General features: G+C 40.2%; 1 protein-coding gene across 2 annotated transcripts in view; it reads right to left on the bottom strand.

Moving 5' to 3' along the window:
- The window catches only part of naaladl2 (N-acetylated alpha-linked acidic dipeptidase like 2), a 534,957-nt gene that overhangs the window by 247,811 nt on the left and 262,166 nt on the right, over nucleotides 1–24,980 (bottom strand). For both annotated transcript variants that reach the window (XM_074636907.1, XM_074636908.1), the window contains one exon: nucleotides 10,138–10,405. In XM_074636907.1, the coding sequence (XP_074493008.1) occupies nucleotides 10,138–10,405 (268 nt within the window). The remainder of the gene's footprint in view (nucleotides 1–10,137; nucleotides 10,406–24,980) is intronic.

Genomic DNA, 24,980 nt, shown 5'->3' with positions numbered 1-24,980 from the left:
TCATTGCACCTTCCTGGCCAACTGCTGTTGGACCTTGCCATCGGATATTAAATCTAACAATCTTTCTTGGTTGACATCATGTAGCGTTCCATGCAGCAGTGATATTAGTGAGCTCTATACTCAATATAACTCAATAATATACTATTCTTAATATGACTTTAGGCCCTCTGGCTATGACGTTTTGAAAGCCCTTCCCTCGGATCCCTTCACATCAGTCAGTCGGTAAGACAAACACATCTAGTCAGATTTACAGCTGCTAGAAAATTTTTTTTTTAGGGTTGTGTCTTTATGCATGGAGCATCCCGTAACGCGGAGTAAAATACACCACCGCCGTTGCGTCTTTTCCCCTGGAGCCTTGTGGGCCCTTTTGCGTGGTCGGACCCGGGGGCTTGAGCCCCGGTAAGCCCGTGCATTAAGACGGCGGTGCAGGGAGAATGTGTGTTGTCGGAACAACGGGATTTCGGAATAATGTGTGCCTGTGTTCGGAATAATAGGCTGTCGGTCTAATGGGCTTTGGGTCAAGTGGTGCATTTGTCGGACTATTGGGTTGTCGGAACAATGGGCAGTCCCCCCTCCACAAGAGGAGACGGTGACCAACTCATGACCAGCCGTTGTCCTCTGCTCCAACAGCAGCAGATTCCAGTTGATCAAGAAACCGATCTTCATTCCAGGTCTTCACCTCTCCCTGTCGTTGGTCACGAGTCTGATAGTAGTAGGAGAGGATGACCCCATTAGTCCTTCTGTCTCTGACAGCAGAAGGCCAAAGTAGTTTCTAATAAAGGGCAGCATTTTTTTTACAGTACATCTTCCCTCAAATAGTAAAGTTCCTAACCTCTCAAATACACCCTAAATCTGAGGCTGTCTCAGTAGATGTCAGCTATCGCCCAGAGGCACCATCATGCGTCCTGGATGCTCTTTCTAATTCTCCAGTTAGAAAATGGTTAGGGGTTAATGATCTTACTTGTTTTACCCACCAGTTCGTTTGATTAGTGTGAACGCTCCGTACCGTACTCAGGCACGGTTCGTCCGTATCCGAGTCCAACTTGAAAAGGTGGTCTGGAATATGGATCTAGTGTACTCGGGTATTGTACCAAAACACAGAACTGGACCGCTAGTTAACGCTAGTAACGTTAGCAGTCAGCAAGTACTTTTGAAAGGGCAGGCTTTTTTCAACGCCGCCGGTCTCCTCCGAAATCTGTAGTAAAACTGTTTCATATCTATGTCTGTATCTGTGCGCAGCATGCGCCAATCTTATCCTCTGAACTGCACGGCCATGATCGATAAAGCAGGAAGGCAGGGGAGAGGTTACTTAAAATATAAACGATAGTAGGCGATGGTGTTGGGCGATGTTTGTTATTTTATTTAACTAATTTAACGGTCTGTCTGTGAAGAAAGGGATCCGCTCAACTGCTCAGCGGGCAGAGAGAGAGAGGCAGCAGGGGGGAGACAAAGTGTAGAGCGGCATATTTTCACATCAAACTCGGTGAAATAAGAGTTTATTTCAACCAAACCAGAGTTGGTGATTGTTGGAAAGACTGACGACGACGGTTTTGGTGAGTTTTATTTTGATTCTGTCAAGTTTGAATGAAGTGTTTTACGATGCTCCGCCACTAGAACAGCTGATCTCAACATTAACAGATACACGTGGATGATGACGCAAGTGTACTCGCGTACGGAACAACTTTACTAATGTGAAAGATGAACAGAGTAGGAGGGGGGGGCAATCGTACTCGGGCACGGTACGGATCAATCGTACCTAATGTGAAAATGCCCTTCATCAGCCATGTTGAATAGGATCTGATCAAAAGAATGAGATTCTGTTCAATAAAAAAGGTGGTGATGGAATACTTCTAGAATCTGGGAAATTTAAAAGAGTATACCCTTTTAATGACATGCTTTCCTTAAAATCAGCAGACTCGCAATAATACTGCACCACTTTTTCCTCCTAACTCCTGATGGCTGATGGATGATACAGACCCGGCTGGGAGTAAATCACATTCCTTTAACAGCCCTTCACCCCTTTTGCCAGATTGTGAAGCTTGTTATAGGACAGAGCACGTACCAACTAGAAAACAGGTTGTACTATTCCTCACAGAACTGCAGTAAAGCCAGTTCTGTGAGTATGTGTGTAGCCTTCTAAACTGCATGCTCAGCTCGCCCCAGAGTTCAGGGGGCAGTTGCCCATGTCAGCTTTGCCAGAGTGCACTGATCCGATGACGAAACCTTGACAGGGATAACCAAAGCCCATCAGAGGTACGTGTATATATAGATCTTTAGTTACTGTGGGCAAAAAAACTATATATGTCTTGTGTATTAAAAATTCAAAAAACTGCTCTTCACGACTGCACTGCACAGACATGGGAATTTTATCCAAAAGACAGAAGAAAGTGGAAAGATAAAAGGTGAAAAAGAGAAGAAGAAGACAGGGAGGAGGACAGGAGAGGGGGAAAGGACAAGTACTTTACTCTGGCTGTGTTGAATTAGTCAGAAGCTTCTCCCCACAGCCTATCCTTGGAAGGCTTAAAAGTGAGCATTTATAAAGCATCAGTGAGCTTTTTGATGCAGTGATGTTGAGTCACGTAATGAAGCCTGTGCCCCAGCTTACCTTCAACTTTGTCATTTGCATCCAGCAGGATTTAAAGCGAATTGAATGTGTCCTTTTACATTAATAATTTGTGTCAAGAAAAAAAGTTCATTTTATACCATGAGAACAAAAGGGCAGTTTGCATAATTACACAGAATGCAGGTAATGTTTTTTCCTAGTTTTTTCCATAAAAAAGATTTTATTTAAAGGTCCCATATTGTAAAAAGTGAGATTTGCATGTCTTTTACATTATAAAGCAGGTTTAAGTGATATATAAATACTGTTAAACTATCAAAACGCTCAATATACGGAGAAACACACACAGCCCGTATTCAGAAATTGTGTGTTTGAAACGAGCCGTCAGGATTTCTGTCCATTTGTGATGTCACAAATATACAATATTTAGACCATTACAGTTTTAAACGTAAACATTCTAAATGTGTCCCAGTTTATTTCCTGTAACAGTGTATGTAAATAACATCAGCTGACAGGAAGTAAACATGGACCCCAAACTGTTGCCTAGCAACGCAATTCCGTTGAAATGCACTAAAACGGAGCGTTTCAGACAGAGGGTGAATACAGGCATATTCAGGCCAACAGCATGAGGAAAATAAAGGGGTATTTGAACATTAGTGCATGTAAACATGTTCTAGTAGAAACACAAAATACAAGAATGAACCTGAAAATGAGCATGATATGGGACCTTTAAATTCGGTGTCTGTTTTTTCCTAGTTTTCCCATAAAAAAATATTTTATTTAAGAGTTAATTTCAATTTTCCCGAGTAGAATTATGTAACTCGGGAAACTAGCCGTAGATGAAATGAAGAAAAAGGCTATTTAGACAGAGTTTAAAAGAGTTTACTAGAAAAGCCATGTAGTGTCTGGAGAGGTTAGCTTGGTCAGTTTCAGAAAATATGCATACTTTTATGCATTACTGTGTGCACATTACAACATGATTTCACTGCTTTTTCTTCACAATAGAAGTACATAATGACATACCCGTTAAAGAGAACTTTCAGATGAATGTCATTTAAATTCCATGGGAAATTAGTAAGAATTGACAGAGCCATAAAGTAACTCTTTCTTTGCTATAAAATGTATTACATTTACAGTAAAATAAGATAAATGGGGCTGTTTAAGGGGGCCGTTATAAATCTACTTAAGTTTTACACCATGTGGCTTTTAGACTGAGGCAGTAGATTGACTCTGGAGAGACATATGTGAGGTATTTTAAAGAAAACGTTTATAGAGCACAATCATATTTATATTTCTGCTATAGGTCCATACAGTATTTACTTACTCTACCAACATATCCGTGTGCCTGTCTTACGTGTTCTTATATGTCCTTGCAAGTGGTGCTCAGTAAATGTGTGAACAAGTCTTTATCATTGTGTTTTCAAAGTACACTGACTACACCACGTATGAATAACGGCCAGGACACACTGGGAACTTGAGCAGTGCGTGATGGCTGCCTCGCTGAACTGCTGCGTCTGTCACATGTGTGTTGTCCACACCGGTAGCATTTCTGTTGCTGCGCTGCTGCTGTCAGTCTTTTGGTAAATGGACTTGCATTTATATAGCCAATAGTCTAAATACTCATTCACCCACCAATGTCACGGTTTAGTGTCTTGCTTAAGGACGCTTCGACATGTGACATGTGGGAGGAGCCGGGGATCAAACCACCGACCTTCAGATCGGTGGGCGACCCGCTATACCTCTGAGCCACAGCCGCTTTTCTTTCTACATAGAGTTTGCCTTTCGTAATGGCCATTTCATTTCATTATAAATGTCATTTATATTTATTTGAGACAGAAAACGGTTAAGAAGCGTGTGGTAATTTGTAATAATCAACAATTAAAAGCCGGTACTTTATTCATTTATGGAAGTCACTGCATTTTCCACAACACTGTCCTGCAAATATTTCAGAATAAAAGCCTTTTGTTAACAAATGAAGGAATTCTGTCCACAGAAAAAAAGAACGCAAGTGGGCTTTTATTTTGAAACAGAAACAAGAAGTGTTGAGTTAGAAATAAATATTAACTTTTTTTTCCATGTCTGTGACATATTTTACTATATTTTACGTGAGGAGTGGAGCGGGGAGGGGCAGAAAATATCTTAAAACAGGTCAGACTGATTTTGTAAAAAACAACATAGTTTCCTGTTATACAATGAGAGTTGGGGGCTTTTAGCTTTCTTATGCTAACTTGGGAATGAGAATGGCCTATTAAAAACAGCGAAAGTCACAGAAAGAATTATGATCTAATAACTATGTCATAAATAATAGGCTGCAGAGCTATTAACATGTTTTAGTGAACTGAAGTGGCAGCTTGGACTAGCAGCAGACTGAATGCACCACTGAACTGAACAGATTCATTCAGTAGTACATTCACTTACTGTTGTACATCCTGAAAAGCCTTCATGATACTATTGTAGCAACTGAAGTGGTGAGGGTGATGCGTTAACGACACACTGAAGTGCATTTTTAACGGCGATGCAACCGTTTAGTTTATAGGACAGCCGGTGACAACCGATCTTTGAACTGAACTGAGTGGTTGGTGATATCCACCTCTAGTCCTCAGGCTACAGCTGTAACCAAACGGCTCTACGGGAGGCCGGTATCTCGTTTCACTCGATGCGTAACACCCTTGGGTGAATGTGTCCGGTGCCAGAGGATTTTTATTTTTTGTACTTCATAGATGTTGATGTCGCCTGGGATGCTGCTCGTGTATTTTCTCAATGTATTTCTACAGCTCCTATGACAACTGGGTCTATCTCTGGTATCACATCCGACCTCCCGTTCCTATTCTTCATTACTGTTATTTCCTCTCCTATATCATAAAAATACAGTGTCCTGATTCCTGTGTATTCGTGTTATGCAAAAGGAAGACTTATTTTCTTGCAAACAAATTCCTCTTAAAACTTCTTATAAACTTAAACAACAATATCTATATCTTGTTAAATTATCAGAGAATAAATGGCCATAGACAAAGCCTGATATGTATGTGAAAAAGAAGAACCTTTCAAGTCTCAATGACAAAACCTTGCCGATCATTTTACAGTCCATAATGAAAGAGGAGGAGACGTAATATATGATTTTTACCTTTTGTTGTCTTTTGATCAAAGTCATTTCAGCCATCCATAAAGACTGAGGAAGATTATGTATTTTAAAAGGTCCCATATCAGCTAGGCAACAGTTTGGGTCCATGTTTACTTCCTGTCAGCTGATGTTATTTACATACACTGCAAAAGGAAATAAACTGGGACACATTTAGAATGTTTACGTTTAAAACCGTGTAATGGTCTAAATATTGTATATTTGTGACATCACAAATGGACAGAAATCCTAACGGCTGCTTTCAAACGCACAATTTTCTGAATACGGGCTGTGTGTGTTTCTCCGTATATTGAGCCTTTTGATAGTTTTAACAGTATTTATATAGCACTTAAACCTGCTTTATAATATAAAAGACATGAAAATCTCACTTTTTACAATATGGGTCCTTTAAGATAAGTATCAATAGTTCAGGTGATGGCATGGTATTTAAACTGTGCTGAGAAGCCACCTGAACTAGGAGATCCAAAGTACACTTATGGCAACAGAACATAACCCAGCAGGGGTCACGGGGAAAGAAAATTGTGCACATAATAAATCCTGCTCTAAAAATTGAATTCATGTGCAAAAATGACTAAATCATGCTCTCTAATTACTTCTAATGAATTAACAGAGATCTGTGAATATACTTTGGATTTTGCAGTTTTTGTAAAAACCAAAATTCTGTGTTCAGGAATTATGAATATGACAGCTCAATTTAGTAATTGAGGACACAAATGATTAGTTTGAGAGCATCAAATAAAATTGTGTAAAATTTAAATTTGTTTTCCTCATCACACCTGATGGGCTCTGTGAAGTAACTCCATACTGATCTGTATAGAAACAGATCAGAAAAAAAGGCGAGTTTCTATGCAACTTATAATCACAAAAAGTCTCTTCAATCTCAAGAACAAAAAATTAGAAAAAGAAAATATAACTGCCTCTCTCTCTCTCTCTCTTTACAGTCTCCACTATCAAACCACCACTGCGTATTTCAACCCCCCTCCATGTCTAATCTAACACATCATTCCACTACTCAACAGGAGAAATGTGGGGCCGATTAATGTATTATTCTTCTAACTATTATTAATGCGGAAGGATTTGGTTACATGAAAAGTGAGGACAGAAATATGAGCAGCCCCTTTAACTGTATTATTAATGCATGAATGTGTGTAATATGTACTATAATCTGCATATTGCTATATTACATATGGTCACATCATCCTCCTCTGGCCCATATTTGAGAAAATAATGCCTTTTTTTTTTTACTTGATCTTTCGGGCTTTGTGTGTACGTGTGTGTCAGAGCATATAGTTCCCGCAGCACCAGTAAAACAGTGCCACCAACAGCAGGACTTATTAGCCCAGTATACTCGCTCTGGGCCGCCATCCATCCATCACAAACGCCATATTTAATTGTCCGAACGCCGTGTTTAGATCCCGGCAAACTGCCGCTTAATTCAAGGCAGCGTGCGGGAACGGAGCTAGGAAATAATCCGGTGATGGATGACTGTGACCCTCCTTTGGGTAGACTACCGACGAGCGGACAGCTGGATGGATCGAGCAAAAGCGAAGAAAGGAGAACGGAGAGGAGAGAAGGGAGGGAGGGAGAGAGAAAAAAGAGGAGGAAAACTTGGTATTCAGAGAATCACTCTAACTTTTCATCTGCCCTCAGGCCGGCAGGGGCTCAAGGGAATAACAAGTGTCTCCTTCAACCCCTTTCTCTGTTCCCGGGATACAGTGAAGTACAATCCCTCTAAAAATAGTGTGACTGTTATTTCTTTGTGTGTGTGTGTGTGCGTGAGTGCGTGCGTGTGTGTGTCTGCTGGCTAGCGTGGGCGAACTACATGCATAATGACTTCCATTAACCTTCACACTCGGTAAGGATGTCGGAAAAAAAGATTAACGGTGCATCTAGCGTGACGCATACCACGGTGAAGATTTGCACGGTTTCCGCGGCGACTTTGCTGACGCCGTTCTAATCGGAGATTCTATCCTTAAATAAGTGTAATGCATAATGTGTGTCAACTACCTCTTGTCTGTAAGAGATGCCCCGAGGCGCAGTACCAAGAAAATGTCTTCTTCTTCTGCTCTATTTATAAATAAAATGATCCTCTTGAGTATGACCCATTTAAATCTAGAGAATATACAGTTTCATTTTATAACATGCATAACGTGTGCTATGTGAGGTAGGCTACTGCATTTAAACACACTTCATTTTTATATTGGTTTAAAATGTGTCAAATATGTAAGATTTCTTTTTCCAATCTTTCAAAGTTTGAATTTAATGATTTTTTTTTAATGATAAATAACTCATTTGTTCAAGTGTATTCAAGGTGGTGACACACGATTGTTGCACCATTTACAGCTCTTATCTGGGCGTCATGATTGGCTGGACCCAGTTGGATCAAGCTTTTTTTTCAGTCTGGGTCAGTTGGTGCAGTCAAAAGACAAAACAACACAGTGTGTGGAGTCCAATCCTGATCTTCTCATTAAGATGATTGTAAAGGTATACTACAGTTTTATTTTTGTAGTTTAACAGTTCTGTTGGTTATGATTACACTCATCACAGTAATTGATGCCTTGTTTAAAGTCGTATGCTCGCCCTCTAAAAGGGTTCGGTTGAATGTTTTCGTACGACAGCAAAGAATGAAGAAGACAGAGAACCGTCAACAGGAAACGTTCTCACATGGCTCTCACTTCTGACGTCATGAGCAAACACGGTGGAGGTGGCTGAGCCAAAATGGTGGCAGCTACAGCGCTGACTGAGCCAACGGTGTTATTTGGGGTTTAGCGTATACTCACAGGGGCGACCCGGCTTCAGCGACGCTGTCCTGCCGGGTAGTGCGTGGTGCATAGCGGCGGTGATTAGCAGGCTAGTGTGACAAGAACACGAAGGGAGGGAGGGGAAGAAACGGGGAGTGCCAACAGTTTCAAAGAGAGGGACTCGTTCCCTCGGAACAAGTTACTTCATAGTGCACTTCTTCTAATCATTCCTGACAGTCCACACATTGCTGATGTACTTTGGTAAAGTTGGAAAGATATTGACAGATTCAAAGTTCCTGGATCAATAACTCATAACCGAAATGTTGTTAAAACACAAACGACGGCTCTTTCTGACCGTAGTACAACAAGCTACAACCTCATTTTAATCACAACGAGCCATCCTCCAAGCTGGACACATAACATTGGTCTCAAATCATATTTTTCCAAACTAAATATTGTAGTAGAACCATGAGGAGATCATTGACGTGTAAAGTTATTTTGATGGTACTACACTGTACATTACTGAAGTTATTGAATATTTTTCCCATTAAAAAATTCACTAAAATTATGCAAAAGCATATTTTTCCAAACTAAGTATTGTAGTACAACTATGAGGATATCATTGATGTGTGAATTAATTTTGGTGGTACTACACTGTATAATATTGAAGTTATTGAATATTTTTTCTCTTTTCGGCGTTGCATTTTGTAGACGGTCCCTGACCACTCGTCTCACAGCCGGCTAAACATAGAGACCAATGTTATGTGTCCAGCTTGGAGGACGGCTAGTTTTGGTTAACATGAAGTTGTAGCTCGTTGTTTACCTTACTACGGTTAGAAATAATTAATAAAAAAAGGTTCTCCTATGGGTCGAGGGGGGCTCCGTACATAGACAATAGTTGTTTGCTGCTATATTAATGCTCTGATCAAACTCCAAGTGCTCCAAATACCACAAGTACAAAAACAATGACTGGTGACTGTGACTTGTTGGGCTGATTGTTTCTACTTTTCCCAACTTAAAAAAATTCTAATTTGAACAACAATCTTAAAGTCTGCTCCGAGCTTTAGATGAGTAATTTTGAAAGCTTATATCACTGTTATTTGAGAAAAAAAATATTATTTTTCAGTTACTATGTACTATGGTCAAGTAATATTTCCAACTACAGGTGAAAAGCTGAGGAAGAAATAGTTTGCAGCAGATTTCTGTGGTGAGATGAGGTATGAAAGGAGCTTATTGATATACAGTATTTGCATTCACATACTGTATGCTTTCAGTGCCTTAAATTGCAATTAAAATAACGAGAACCTTGAACCACCAGCACTTTAGCGTATAAGCGAATTGGTGTTGAAATAGTTTTAGAAACTCTTTATCCCACAAATCAGTTCAACATTCTCCCAGATAATACAAACATAAATAACATCTTTATCCTATAGCTTGAATTGTTGAAAAGAACATCACTGTGACACCTTTAGACCCTGAACTGTGGTTGGCCGTGCTGTAACATTTAAAGACACAACCTCTGGCTGTGACCTTTTACTGATGACCCTTGGGTGGCTGGGGCCTGGAGACTTGGACAATCTGACAATATGAAGGTGATGAGGGGGGAGGAAGAGCATGAGAAGAGTGCAACAGCCATTAGGGTTGAAGCGACCTTTGGTTTAGGAAAAACTCCCTACAGGGGTGATGGTATACTGTACCTGCAGACTTCCAACAGCAGAGTAGGCCGCGTAGGAGAACTGCTGCTTGGGCAGGTCATTTGGTCCACGCTGGTCACAGGGGGTCCCGTTTGGCAGAAAACACTGGTGGCTAGAGCTGTCGGTGATGGTGTTGGGTGTGGAACCGGGCAGGCTGAGCAGAACTGTGTGATTGGACAGATGGACCTCAGTCAAACCAAGTCCCACCCACTGCCTGGAGAGGTACCTGGCTCTAGCTTCCTCACTGTCGTCTGATAGGCTGGAGTAAGACCTAGAAGCAGCAGACAAAAGAGAAGTGCTCGTTACATCATGCAATACAATGGTAGTTCCCTGCCACTAATACAGCGTGCTCACCTCGGGCCATCTCCATAAAAAATTATCACACTTTTCCATATTAACATCGGAACATATTAACATCGATCAAACAAGTATCCATGTGGTATTGTTTTTGGCTGGACCGTTGCTCTTTCAAAATGAAAAGGCGGACAACAGTTCTGTATTTAGATACAGTTCCATTGCACTGACTGTATCTCGCAAGCCACACGTCGCTACTGCGGTATGAACCCAAAATAATAATAATAATACAATAAATGTATCAAAATGATGCCGAAATAACGACATTATGATGTTGATTTGTAAAAAGACCGAATTCATGCTTTGTCAGATCTGTCCGCAACACAACAAGCAAACAACTTTTAAAATGCTTGTTTTCTGAACGGAGTTCAGATCGATCAATGCCAGGCTATGCTAACACTGCAGCTACTCCATCAACACTCAACATAACGTCATCTACGCATAAATACGACAGCGACGTTGTTGTAAACGGATCAAAAGTGAAGCCAAAATAACTACATAATGATGCTGATTAGTAAAAAGTCTGAATTAATGCGTTGTCAGGTCTGTCTGCAAGACGACAAGAAAACAACTTTTAAAATGCTTGTTTTCTGAATACAGTTTGTATCGATGGGTGCCAGGCTATTCTGACATTGTAGCTGCTCCATTAACACTCCATCTAGGAATAAATACGGCAGCAACAACGTCAGTGATGACAGCGGGAGAATCTCAACGCTGATAAACTTTCACGACGTATGTATATATTGAACACCACTTATATGATGAATGCTTTTGATACACATGTTTAATAAAAAACTGAAATACTTTTAACTTTGCATACTGTATGTCATGCTAACACCTTGTATAAAATATAATATACTGACTGGTAGATGTTACCATTTACTATTACTGAATGTCATTTGCTTCATTATAAGTTGTCTTTCAATCAAACATAAGTGGAAAAAACTGTTCATAAAACATGATAGACATGACCACTGACTATTTGTGTAACAATTTAGCCACAAATTCACATACTGACCGTATACAGCCATATACTCGGTTTTGACCGAGTCTTGTTTTCCACAATTTTTAGGCTTTTTGTGCTTTCAACAATGTATAGATTGCCAAATATTGAACAGCTTGACAATTGAATAAGGATTCAACTGGATGCAATCCAAAAAAATGGTAGTTTCTGTTAATAAAGGGAGGCTACTTGAAGAAAAGCCATACTTTTTAAACTGGTACAGATCGTCTAAGGGACAGTCTGTTGTTTGAGCCGGAGAACATGCAGCAGAAATGTGTGTATTGTGTGTTAAGAGGTGAGTAAAACTCCCAGCGCAGGAGACGAGATTGCGATTCTCTGCCCTCTTACATTTCACAGATATGTTGCCGTTCAAAAACCATGACATCTTTATTCACCTCTCAAGGCTTTTAATGAAAAGACCTTTATGACATTCTCGAAAAATTCTTTTTTTTTTTTTTTTTTTCAATGGAAAATGTTGAGAAAAGATTGCTCCAAATACTGACATGAAGAGAAATCCACTTAGCACTTCAAAAAATTGAGGACGATAATGGCAATGCTTCTGCTAATTGGTCTTCATAACAGTGAAAATAGCTTCACTTTTTTATCTTCTTTCAGTTTTGCTAGAGCTCGGTGAGTGTTCAGCATGAACCTCTTTTTCTTACACACACACACACACACACACACACACAACTCCTCACAGGAGCTGCCAGTCTTTGTCAATCCCGTCTTCCTAATTGCATGAAAGACATGTCAATAATATTTGATCCAGGCCTTATTTGAGTCTCTCCTCTGCTGGTTTGTTTGGCGCTTCATGTTTACTCTCTTTATTGCTCTAGCTCTGTGGACTCCACAGGTTCAGCAATAAAGACGTTACCGTGGACTGACTGGTATTTCAGCCTTTTTGGTGAAGAACAAACATGCCACATCCAGCACTGAACAATACCTGAGCCTGAGAAGATAAAGATATCTCAATAAAATACATTTATTTATCGAATATGCAGTTTACACAAAAAACACTAAATTATGCAATTTTCTTTGTGAAAAAGAACAAAATTGTACTCTTCAAAATGTCACCGTTTCCAACTAATGGGGCCGTAAAAACAAGAAATAGCAGAGTGGGTGTTTTATTACTCAGATGTATGAGTTAATATTTAAAACATTTATGGAGAGAGAGAGTCATTAAAGGTCTTAGTATTTGCAATTTTCTTTCTTTCATTCTCCATTCCCAGTTATGCATGATCTGTCTGTCTCTCTCTGTGTGGCTAGGTTCCTTTTAAATCCTTTTATTACAATCATCATACACATATATGCAGGTACATACATGAAATGTGACCTCTGCATTTAACCCATCCTAAGCATTAGCATATATTGTCTATTAACAGCACTTTTCAGCCTCACATAGCCAGCTCAACTCTGTTCCACTAAGCTGCCTGTAACTGCAGTCTAAACACTCAGAAACAAAGCACATGAGTATATTTCCAGAAATGCGTCCTTTTAACTGTCCTGATTGACAAAGTGCTGGCTATATAGATGAGGTATAAATGAGTAATAATCACGATAAGCTTTATTTACTATCTATCTGCAAGTGTGTGGACAAATTGTATGTAAAGCCTGTAGTATGAGTGTCTAGCTAGTGTGTGTGTGTGTGTGTGTGTGTGTGTGTGTGTGACATCTATATCAGTCTTAGCAGCAGATGGCCCAAACACACAATTCTGCTATTCTCTAGTCAGCAAGCCACGTCTCATAGCTCGCCAGGAGGAGCAGCAGGAGGCGGTGTGTGTGCGCCGCTGTGTTTTCAGGCGCGTGCACGAGTGTGCGCATTTCCGTATGTGTGTGCTCGAGGAGACCTTCATCTATAAGCCAAGCTCTTGGAAGGACTCCCTGTGGTTTCGGGAGACATGCCCGATTCTGACAACGCCTGAACGTCTCAAGTGACTTTGAGTGTGTCTGTGGTTTGCGTGTTTACGTTCGTCTCTCTGTCTTTTTTTTGACAGACGTGTAACCCTGATGCCATGCAGTATATGTGAAGACCCCCCACCGCTTCGCCTTTCCTTAAAGTACATGTGTCTGTCTCAGCAGTAGTGGTGGTATTCAGGTTTTTAGTAATGTAAAAGTAGCAATACAACTATGTAAAATACCCCCAAAAAAATATTAAGAAGTATTATCAGAAAGTATCAGAAGTAGAAAATACTGTAAGGTTCCACTAATCAGTATCTTCATATGAACTACCCAGTCTTGCAGTTTACGTTGGAGCAGGCAAAGACACTGTTTAACCCCTTCCTTACACTGTTGCTCTTGTGTTTCTCTTCTCCTAACTCGTTCAATGCAGAGTATCACTCTGACTAAGCTAGAGCTCCATGAACAGTGCGTTGGCATGTTTCGATATCTATCTGTAGAAAATGTTACGGAGATGAAAAAGAGTAAAGACTTATTTTTAAATCAACACTTCCTGCTTTCATTTCAAAATAAAAGCCCTTAAGCGTTTTTTCTGTGGACAGAATTCCTTCATTTGTTAACACGATGCTTTTACTCTGAAATATGTGCCGGACAGTATTGTAGAACATGCAGTGACTTGCACGGCTCCATGAAGGAATAAAGCACGGGGTTTTAATTGTGGATTATTACTATTATTTACAAATTAACACACATTTCTTAACCTTTCTCTGTCTGAAATAAATATAAATGACATTTATAATGAAATGAAATGGCCATTATGAAAGGCAAACTCTACGTAGAGAGAAAGGGCTGTCAGCAGCAGCAGAAACGCAGCTGACACGCAGCTGAAACGCAGCTGGTGTGAACACCCGACGCGTGAATCACGTAGCTGCCATGCGACGCAGCCGCCACGCACTCCTGACGTTCCCAGTGTGGATGAAGCATAAGGGCGGGCCAAACAAACACAAGACTTTCACCCAGGAGACCGCTGATCGTCTCCCATGTGAAACTAATAGTATCGTTGACTTACTTTGTCACGTCAGTCTTTTAGTCGCGTGACTCGTTAGTATGGTCAGCTAAGTTAACGTCAACCACAACCGTTTCAGGTTTATTTTGAAAGTACACTTGGCATGCAATGAGCGTATATTGACATGTCGTCCCCGGTCCGTCCAAAAGTAACGCAAGAGGGGTACTCTGTGTGTGTGTGTCTCCGATACTGAGGGGCACTGACCAAGCGGCGGTATTTGGCGTGTTGGGAGTGAGAATGTGTTGGAATGTACGACGTCCCCCATCTGGATTCTTCCTGAGGACACTGGTCTCTCAGCACAGCGGGACACAGTGCCATTTTCTGATTTAGTTCATTAAAACTTTAATGGTTCCACGTTTCAGACTCCACTAAACCTGTCATTTCAGAAGGTTACTATCCCATCAATATCATGGAGAGATGTCTCCCGCTTTAAGGCAGGAGGCTGTCCCTCTTGACATTTTCTTCCCAGCTAATAGGATTGAGCATGGATATCATGTACATCATCTGTGTTTATTTGGGGGGAAATTATTCCAAAAAGCAGTTCAGAAACTTGTAAGAAAATCTGTGATATTTCCATGCTGTGTAACCTTTCCCCATGCCTGCAGAGATGGTGTGATTGTTTTGAAGTGCTGCATTTGAAGCCGTCTTATTGTCTTTATCTGATGAGTGGATTGAATCCTCTCCTCTGAAGGCTCTCTACCCCACAGAGAAACGATGAAAAACTGTTTATCCAAAGTTCAAGCCAGCCTCAATTGTTTCATAAAAGCCTTTTTTAAATGTTTCATATCTTGTCTCTTAGGCATCTAAGCTTTAATTAATTCTTTATAGCCTACTCAATATCACTGACAAACGGGGTGAGGAGAAGAAACGTCTCTTCATCGTGATTTGAAACTACAGTTCAAAGTCTGGTCCCTAACTTCCAAGCCTAAATTGATGTTGCAAGTCAAAAGCTTTTTTGTATTATTGAAGTTGGAAATAATGTCGCTTCAAAGCCAAGTCTTTAGCATCATTGCACTATTTCCTTTGAAAGACAAACAGACAAATTAACTATGGCAAAGTATGCATTTCTGGTCTGCAAGTCCAATTTTATAAAATCCACTTATATCTTTGTGTAGCCATGTTTTTACGACATGTTTTATGCTTGTTATACTGATAATGTGTAAGGGCTATTAGCATGAGAGCAGGCAGATAAATCACATGTTCTGCTCATGCAGAGTGTGGATATAATTGCCTTAGTGGGAGCTCTGTGTGCATTCTCGGGCCAAGCAGACTTGGAATATGAGTCGCTGTTGCCTCTGCTGGCAGCTGCTGAGGATAATATATTCCTGTAGCACACAATCATTTTTAATAGCTCATCCATTTGTTCAGGAGACAATTGATTTTCTCTGTTTCCATACACGTTAGTCACATTTGATTTCTCTCATCCCATTTGCATTTGTCACATTTTAAGAGCGTGGCGCCTTGTGCTCGGGCTCTGTGATAGGAAATCTTTATTCAGGTGCCAGGGCTGGTGTTAAGGTGGGATCTAAGTGATGATGGAGTCTGCCAATAAAGAAGATTCAACACATCACTGGGTGCTCTATGCGGTGCGATATAGTTCCAAACAGAAGGGAGGAATTAGGAAGCTACATCATCTGAGAGTTTCATCACTGATACCCCGGACAGGAGTCGATTCTGGTGGAGTGTTGCACAAGATGTACGCCAAACCATAATTACAGTAATGTGTAGCATTTCCATGTATATAAATTAGTAACAATAAGTATCTCTAGGGGGCCGGATATAACAGTGATTCACCATATATTCAGATGATGAAAAATTAACTATTTCCGTCTCGTTCGTAGAAAGATAAATAGGTAATTATAAACAATGGCAGCAACCTACGCTCAACAGACAAAAGAATAAAACAGTACATTTCAATTACCACTTCACTGGCTTACTCAGTTAGAATGCATCACTATGAATCACCCACAAAAAGGAGCAGAAAACGTTGAACTTCAAATTGTAGTGGAAGTAGGCTTATCAGTATCAGAAGATACTCCATACTGTAGCAGGGAACTCCGCTGATTTTACACATAAAGTCCAGTTTGCTTGGGAAAGTACTACTCAGCCTGTAAAAACAGGAAACGTATACGCTAATGTCTTCTGTAACACTAGAGAAGCTGTACGTTACCTGTTGTTTTTTATTTCAACCGTTTTAAAAGGTTAGAGCAGCCACAGCTCTGCTGCGTCTCAGCATTCTTCTAGAGATTCGAGGTCTCGCCTATTTCGACTCGAGCAACGCGGTTCACAGCAACAGTGAAAGTGAAAGTGATCTATTGACAGTATATTGACATCATACCAGCAACATTACTACAGTTTCGATGTCTGTATTTGTAGAAAAAATTTTACGGAGATGAAAAAAAGGAAAGACTTGTTTTTAAATCAACACTTCCTGCTTTCATTTCAAAATAAAAGCCCTCAAGCACTTTTTCTGGGGACAGAATTCCTTCAGGGCTTTTGTTCTGAAATATTTGCAGGACAGTGCTGTAGAACATGCAGTGACTTGCAAGGCTCCATGAATGGATATAGTACAGGGGTTTAATTGTGGATTATTACTATTATTTACAAATTACCACATGTTTCTTAACCTTTCTCTGTCTAAAATAAATATAAATTATATTTATAATGAAATTAAATGGCTACTATGAAAGGTAAACTCTATGTAGAAAGAAAGGGCTGGCAGCAACAGAAACGCAGCAGACACGCAGCTGGTTTCAACACCCGACGCGTGAATCATGCAGCTGCCGCACGCCTGACGTTCCCAATGTGGACGAAGCGGTGATAAATGACAGGCAGACTGACATTGAATAAAGCAGCAGTTAAAGGGCTGCTTCTCATTGAATGTAAAACAGGTCCAGTGTTGCTGTGCCCAGCTACACTGCTGAATAGCAATGCGCGCACGCACACACTGTACAATTAACCTACGACACCCCTGAACAAAATGCTACATTTTGCTCTCTGAGTGCCGGTAATAAAAGCAGTCAGGAGATGAGAAAGAAGGACATTTTGAAAAGAAAAGAAAGAAAAGCAGTGCAGTGTTAACCACGTACAGCCGTCATGATCCTGGTTTGTACAAGGCTAATATTATGTTGGGACCTCATCTAAGTTATGAATTTGCCTTTTTTAGAAATCCCATTTCCATGGGGTAATTCAATTCACTGATCTCAGAAAAGCTTCAGAGCAGCTGTACCTCAGGAACACGTCATCAAGTCGAATTATTGGACAGTTTTTATTTGACAAGGGACCTGTGTGAAGGCAGATATTTTGAAATGTCATAGCAGGAAGCGCACAGGTGTGAATGGAAATGCACAATGGTATTACTTGCACCTGTACCTTTCTTGTTATGACATGTGAGAATGTCTGATGTTAAAAGGCCTATACAGAATGAATCCCTTAGATTCAGCGGGGAGTATCATCAAAATAGCCATAGCCATACCTATCGCTTACTTGGGAAAGAAGTCTCCTAAACAGCAGAAGTAGACAAAACACTGAACACCTGCAAGCTCGATATTGCCAAAGGTACATCATGCAAAACACTGCAATCAACACTGCATTAATGCTCCACCACAAAGCCGGCAGTGGAGGTAGTCCCAGAGCTAAATCCACTTCTGTGTAAAACGGATGGTCGGCATGGCGGAACTACACACACACACACTAAACGCTGATGCTGTTGGGTTACATGTCAAGCCAGCATGCTGTCTAAAATCATGCCGGTTCAGACTAAAAAGTAAAGCCAGTGTAGTGAGGGCTCTTTACAGCAGTAGTGGGATCTCTGTATAAAACGTGCTGATAAAAGTGTCTCCGAGAGAAGAGATGAATATGTTGCCTGCCAATAAATAAACTGTTGTCATGATACGTCCTCATTTCTTAATTAAAACGTCTTTTAATTTGATTTAACTTAAAGGGAATCTATGTAAGAATCAGAAATTGCTTGTTAACAGCAACACCTGTGGCCGTTAGGTCAGCAAAAGTCAGCTTCCTGTTGCTCGAGCTTGTGCTCGCTCTACATAGACATGAACGAGCATCGCTCAAAACAGTGAGGCGACACACGTCAGCTAAAAGCACAATATCACTCTATATTTCACCTGCTTGGCAGTAATGTTATAGCTGACCACACGATTATGATTGTATTGTATCATTGTAATCTGATGACTCTATGGGTAATACTCTCCTCCAATCATGAGCACACATTCGCCCACTGAACTTTGCATAAACATAGCCGGCCAATCAGGACGTGCCTTCTCACCCTTACTAAAAAGTATTTTACTTCAAGTTTATTTTATGAAGTATACTTTAGTAAAGTTTATGTATATTTTCCCAAAGTTATTTTTTTTTTACTTAATGTAGTAAGTACACTAATATCAAGGTAGTAGTAGTATACGTAAAAATGTACTACTTGAATACTTCTTGGGACTAAATTGGCCCACCTGTTAGTTTATTAAAGTATACTTTTAAGTGTACTTTAAGTGTAAGAACATTAAACTTTGAGTACACAAGTAGTTTACATCTAAGTTGTATTTTGTCCTGCAGCTATACTATGAACTATACTACAAGTATACTGTAGCCCACTTTTTAGTTTATGAAAGTACACTTTAAAGTACTCTCAGTTTAATAGTTTTTATACTGCAAGTATACTTGTATATACTTGCAGCCCACTTTTTAGTTTATGAAAGTACACTTTCACACTTTTACACTTTACTTAGCCAATAATTTATGTATTACATGAAGAGACTTTTGCTATTTGACTTGATGTTTTGTGATAAAAAAATATATATATATTTTTCTCATCATTCCTTTCTCTTCAAGGAACGCAGTTTGCCCACTGACTGCTCATCACCACCTATAGAACCTCGTCATATCCCCGCCTCTGCACAAGAACGGATCTTCATTCTATAACACACGTTCCTGTTTTAATATGTATTTCTCAACTTCACGGGCTGACAAGAACTGCCGGAGAACTCCATTAAAAAAATTGACCGTCCTTCACACAATAGATTAATGGCTGTAGATTATGAGCCGCACCGGTTGTGTCCTTCGATTTCAGGCAATGAAGGGTGCATTTCTCAGCCTCATTAGAAGAGTGTTTGAAGGACAAGGTCTCGTTAGTCTGTTAATTCATATGTCTAAAAAATTGGAACTTCAGGGGATCCTGTTCCTGAACTGACACACAAATAGCGTACTTGTAGTGTGTTGTAGTCCTGCATCTCCCTCAGTGCACACCTGTTGCTCATTCAGCTGCATCGCATCCAATAATTAGTCTGCGTGTTTATCAAAAAGAAGGAAAGGCGAATCAGAATTTAATTTGTTACCTGCCTAATCCCTGCCTTTTCTTGTGGAACCTGTTTGCCTTCCCGTTCACAGGACAATTCATTTGGTTATGGTTTGTTGGGCGCTGCCAGACTGTTGCTGCCTTCAAATTTTGAAGAAACAAAAGTAATGCGAAGATAGTTGAGTGAGCACACAACATAAACTACAAAATTAAAGATGGTCACACGGTGTAATACTAACGTTTTGCTTGATCAAGGTTAAATAATGAAGCCAGCTGATGAGGCCATCTGTTTTTAGAGAGACATTATGAATGTGTCGCCCAAATGAACACAGTCCTTTATTAATATGTCTTGTCTTTGGGTTCCCGATTTGTGTACCTACAGTCGATTGTACCCGTCCTGTGTATAGCAAAATAACATATGGCCATAAATGCTGACACCACCTGAGGGGGGTTTAGTGTCACATTCAAGGACACTTCACAGAACACATGGTGGCTGCTGGACACAGTGTTTGCTTTTTGACAGAAATAAAACCTGCAGACATTTATGGGATATTTTCTGTGAAAAGCGAGGCTGCACTGACTGTAAACATTACATTTGGACAAAAACAATGTAAGAGTGGAATGCCTTGTCAACTGCAATGGATTCCAGGTTTAAGCTTTATATTGTAAAATTATCACTTTCAGGCTAATGATGGATCATGTTGGATTACTCTGCATGCATGCACAGTATACTAATGAACAGAATAACTCATGCTCCATCATCCACGTGTATTTCTGTTTATGTTGAGATCAGCTGTACGTAGCGGAGCATCGTAAAATACTTCATTCAAACTGGACAGAAACAAAATAAAACTCACCTAAACCGTCGTCGTTACTCTTTCCAACAATTACCAAGTGTGCTTTGGTCGAACTCAACTGTAATTCCACAGAGTTTAATGTGAAAAAACGCAGAATCTAAAGGTGCCTCCCACTCCCTCAACACAGGCTGAGCGGAGTTATTAAAAAAAAATTCCTAAAGCCGGATCATGATCCGAATCACCACAAACATCTAATTGATTGTTCATAATGCCACACCCCGCCCATCCATCACAGACTTTTGGAGTAATCCTGCTAACGGACAAACCAACAAACAAACAAACAAAACAACGCCGGTGAAAACATAACCTCCTTCGGCCTTGGTGGAGGTAATAATAATGTAAAATAAAGCACAGTGGCTGAGAAGCTAGCATGTTAGCCACCTGTGTTCATTTGGTATGTCTGATAAGAGCAGGGAATGTGCATTCACATATGAAATCCAATCAAAACTGCTAGCTGAGTAGCTGAAACTTCCCTCTCTGTTGATACAGCTTGCTGTCCCTTGTTTTTGATGCCAGTGAGACAACTTCAGATCTGTAAAGTTTTGATATAAAAGCCATAAGAAAGCTTCAGTCTCAGAGAAAAACAGAAAAGTTTGTCTAGATGAATCATTTTGGATGAAGTGATGCTTCACGAGCCTCCTCAGAGTACTGAGACAGTAACATTTAAACCTACTTATTGATCCAAAATGACATGATTAGGTTAAACCAACTTTGAACATATTTAGAACTATAAACTAAAGAGTGTACACTACTTGAATAAATGAATAAATAAGAAACACAACATGTAACCAACCCACACAGCTGTTCGTTAAGGCACAGATTTACATAGATATAGGAAGCTGCCGGGAGGTGTGAGTTTGTAACAACATACCGAGATCAAATAAAAAAAAAAAAAACTCACACTTGTAAAAGAAGCTCACAAGCAGGTTCACATGTAGAACGGGAAGTGCAGGAAATGTTTGATTTATGCAGTGGAAAAAGAGCAATAACACTCCCACTCTCCACATCGTTATTGTCAATTTGTGGTAACCAGATTTAGAATCGACAAACTCCACATGCTGTAACATCAGAGGTACGAGAAAGAGAAAGAGACTTGAGGATGTGGATTTGTGAACGAATGAGATCTTTGATACCTACTGTAACCGTAACCGTACAGAAGCCACGCTGATGACAGTGTGTAGCAGAGTTATTACAAGGAATCAAATTATAGCAACACAACTAATCCAAGCACGTCTATTAATGCTCAATGTGAAAATAACACCGCACAATGGTCAAAGCCAAACCATATACTTCTGTTTTAACCTTCCTATTATCTTCGGGGAAAAGTTTAGCCAATGTCTTTAAATAAATTAGCTTTTTTAAAAATGTTCCTAATTGAATAGGGAACAGCTGTCATATGGATTGTCTATGTTGTATCTTCATTATGTTTGGTACTCTGTACACACATTGTACTGGAGAGGCTTCAGAAGGTGGTCGATGAGAAACTGAGGGAAAACCAGGCTGGCTTCAGGAACAATAGATCCTGTGGAGACCAAATAGCCACCCTCGGGATTATCATCGAGCAATCCATCGAATGGAACCCTCCTCTATATGTGAACTTCATAGACTTTGATAAGGCCTTTGACAGTGTAGATCGGGAGATGCTGTGGAAATTGATGGTGCAGTATGGCATCCCACCTAAGTTCATCAGCATCATAAAGAACCCCTACCAAGGGATGCGATGTCGAGTCCTCCATGAAGGATGTACATCAGAGGCCTTTGAAGTCCTGACTGGGGTGCGGCAGGGATGCTTGCTCTCTCCCTTCCTCTTCCTCCTCTGCATTGACTGGACTATGCAACATGTAACCAGCGATAACCATACCGGCTTACAGTGGAACCTGACCGAACAGCTAGAAGATCTACTAGCACACACCCACCAACAGATGCAAGGAAAATCACACAAACTAGAGATAACTGCTACCTCCCTTGGCCTCAAAATCAACTCATCAAAAACCAAGTTAATGAGAATCAACAACAAGAACAACATACCAATAATCATGGATCAAAACCAGCCAGAGGAAGTAGCCAGCTTTACATACCTTGGGAGTATAGTTTCTGTGGACGGAGGTACGGAGGAGGATGTCAAAGCCAGAATTGGAAAAGCAAAGACAACATTCAACATCTTAAACTAAATCTGGAAAACAGAAAACCTATCACTCAAGACCAAACTACAAATCTTTAATTCAAATGTCAAATCCATTCTACTCTACGGAGCTGAAACATGGAAGACAACCACCAACATACTGAACAAACTACAGACATTCATCAACCGCTGCCTTCGATGGTAACTGGGAATCTACTGGCCACAACACCATCTCAAACGCCAACCTATGGGAACGCACCAAGCAGGAAACAATAGAAATTCAAATCAAGAGGAGAAAATGGAAGTGGATAGGTCACACAGTCAGAAGACAAAATAAATGGATCACAAAGCAGGCTCTAACATGGGACCCACAAGGAAAGAGGAAGAGAGGACGAAGGAGATGAAGAAGGAAGGGCTGTCATGGCAACAATTGGATCGGAGGGCACAAGACCGGAGAAAATGGAGGGGTTTCATCGATGGCCTATGTTCCTTAGGGAATTTAAAGGCCTAAGTAAGTAAAGTAAGTCTGTACAGACTACATCTATTGCACGTCTGTCTGTTCTAGGAGAGGGATCCCTCCTTTGTTGCTCTTCCTGAGGTATCTTACATTTTCCCTGTTAAAAGGGTTTTTTGATTAAGTGTTTCCTTATCCGATGAGAGGGTCGTACTTTGTGATTTGAGATATTGGACTATATGAATATAATTGACTTGACTTGAAAACTGGGTAAATATAAAATTAACAAACTTATATTGATGATATATTTTTGCAAGCAGTTTCCTGTTTACGGAGCATAGACAAGCAATTCCTTAGGAGTCCGGTTTCTGGCCACCTGATTGATAAATGGAAGTTCAATATTCAATCTCTTTTCTTTTTTTTTTACATCTGTTGTAGTTTCTTCTTTAAGTTGGATTAATCACAACTTTTCCACTGAAAACAGCTGCCTGCTGCAGATGAAGGATGATGGGAGTGGTTGCGATTGGGCCAAAAACAGTAAAACCAAAACATCAAGCTGAAAGATGGGGGTAACTGCAGAGTTGGGTGACAGCTCTCTGTGGGTTCATCACTACATGTCAGCCCGTTCATATTACGCAGTAATTTGGAAAATATCGATTAGTGCAGCTTTTAAAGTCACGACAAAACAGAATGTTGTCTGTGTCTTCATTTGGTAATTTGATGAAACACAAAGGGGTTTGCTTGAGAGTAGCCACTTCGACACAACAAGCATGAAGAGGGAAAAAAAGGACCGTGAATCCTTCTGCTTATTCCAGAAAACAATTGCCTTTTCATTATGACTTTAAGTGGTCTGACAGCTTTAAGGGGAATTCCACTCAGTTCAACAATGAAGCCCCTGAAGTCTCACGTGTTTTCATCAAATGAATGTGCAGAAATGAGTCTTTAATGACTTAAGAAGGGAAATCAGAACCATTCACACTCATGAAATGCAAATCAAAGACCAATCCTCTTGGAATTAAACTGCTACATGTACTGTGGGCAACGGCGGTGTGGCTGCTCAGCAGCACAAAGTCCACAAGTGCAAATGCCAGTGCTTTATTTATGGCAACAAAAACATGGCAGGGATACTGGTTTGCATAGTAACACATGGCAGAGAAATGAAGGCAGATCAGGAGAAAGAGACTGAGGGAGGAATGGATATTTTATGTGAGGCATTTCTACATACTTGGCAGTAATTTGTAAATGACGGGAAAATATTCTTCAAGAGATTCGTTGGAATCTGTTCTGAATTAAATAAATCTATTCCTAAAAAAAAGTCATGGCTGGGTTTAAGAAATAAGAACAACATCTGCAGTCCTAAAAGCCTTTACCCCTTGTCAGTAATAGGAGTCTGTGATAGAAATAACTATTAATGGCAACAGGATGAAAGCTTGACAAGCTTGCTGACAGCACATTTAGTGTTTAGTTTTATCTTCTTGAAAAGATACGGGGACCGGTATCTCTCTAAGACTCCCTTGTTTGCCAAAGCAGACACTTTATCAGTTACTTAATACTTTGGATCTAAACATTTGTTTATTGTCATTTTTTGGTGCTTTGATTTATCTATAAATCTTAAAATGTGAATGTCAAACCTCAAAGGGACGATCTGATCATTTCACTTTGATGTTTGATGCTAGGAAAAATGTCCACATTTGATTTTTGGCAAGATATGACCATGGTTGTAGGACAAACATCCCTGTGACACACACACACACACACACACACACACACACACACACACACACAC

Source organism: Sebastes fasciatus, chromosome 5 (genome assembly GCF_043250625.1).
Source record: "Sebastes fasciatus isolate fSebFas1 chromosome 5, fSebFas1.pri, whole genome shotgun sequence".
In the NCBI taxonomy this organism is placed as follows: domain Eukaryota; kingdom Metazoa; phylum Chordata; class Actinopteri; order Perciformes; family Sebastidae; genus Sebastes; species Sebastes fasciatus.
The sequence above is the reverse complement of the archived record's forward strand: the minus strand, read 5'-3'. Positions and strand labels throughout refer to the sequence as shown.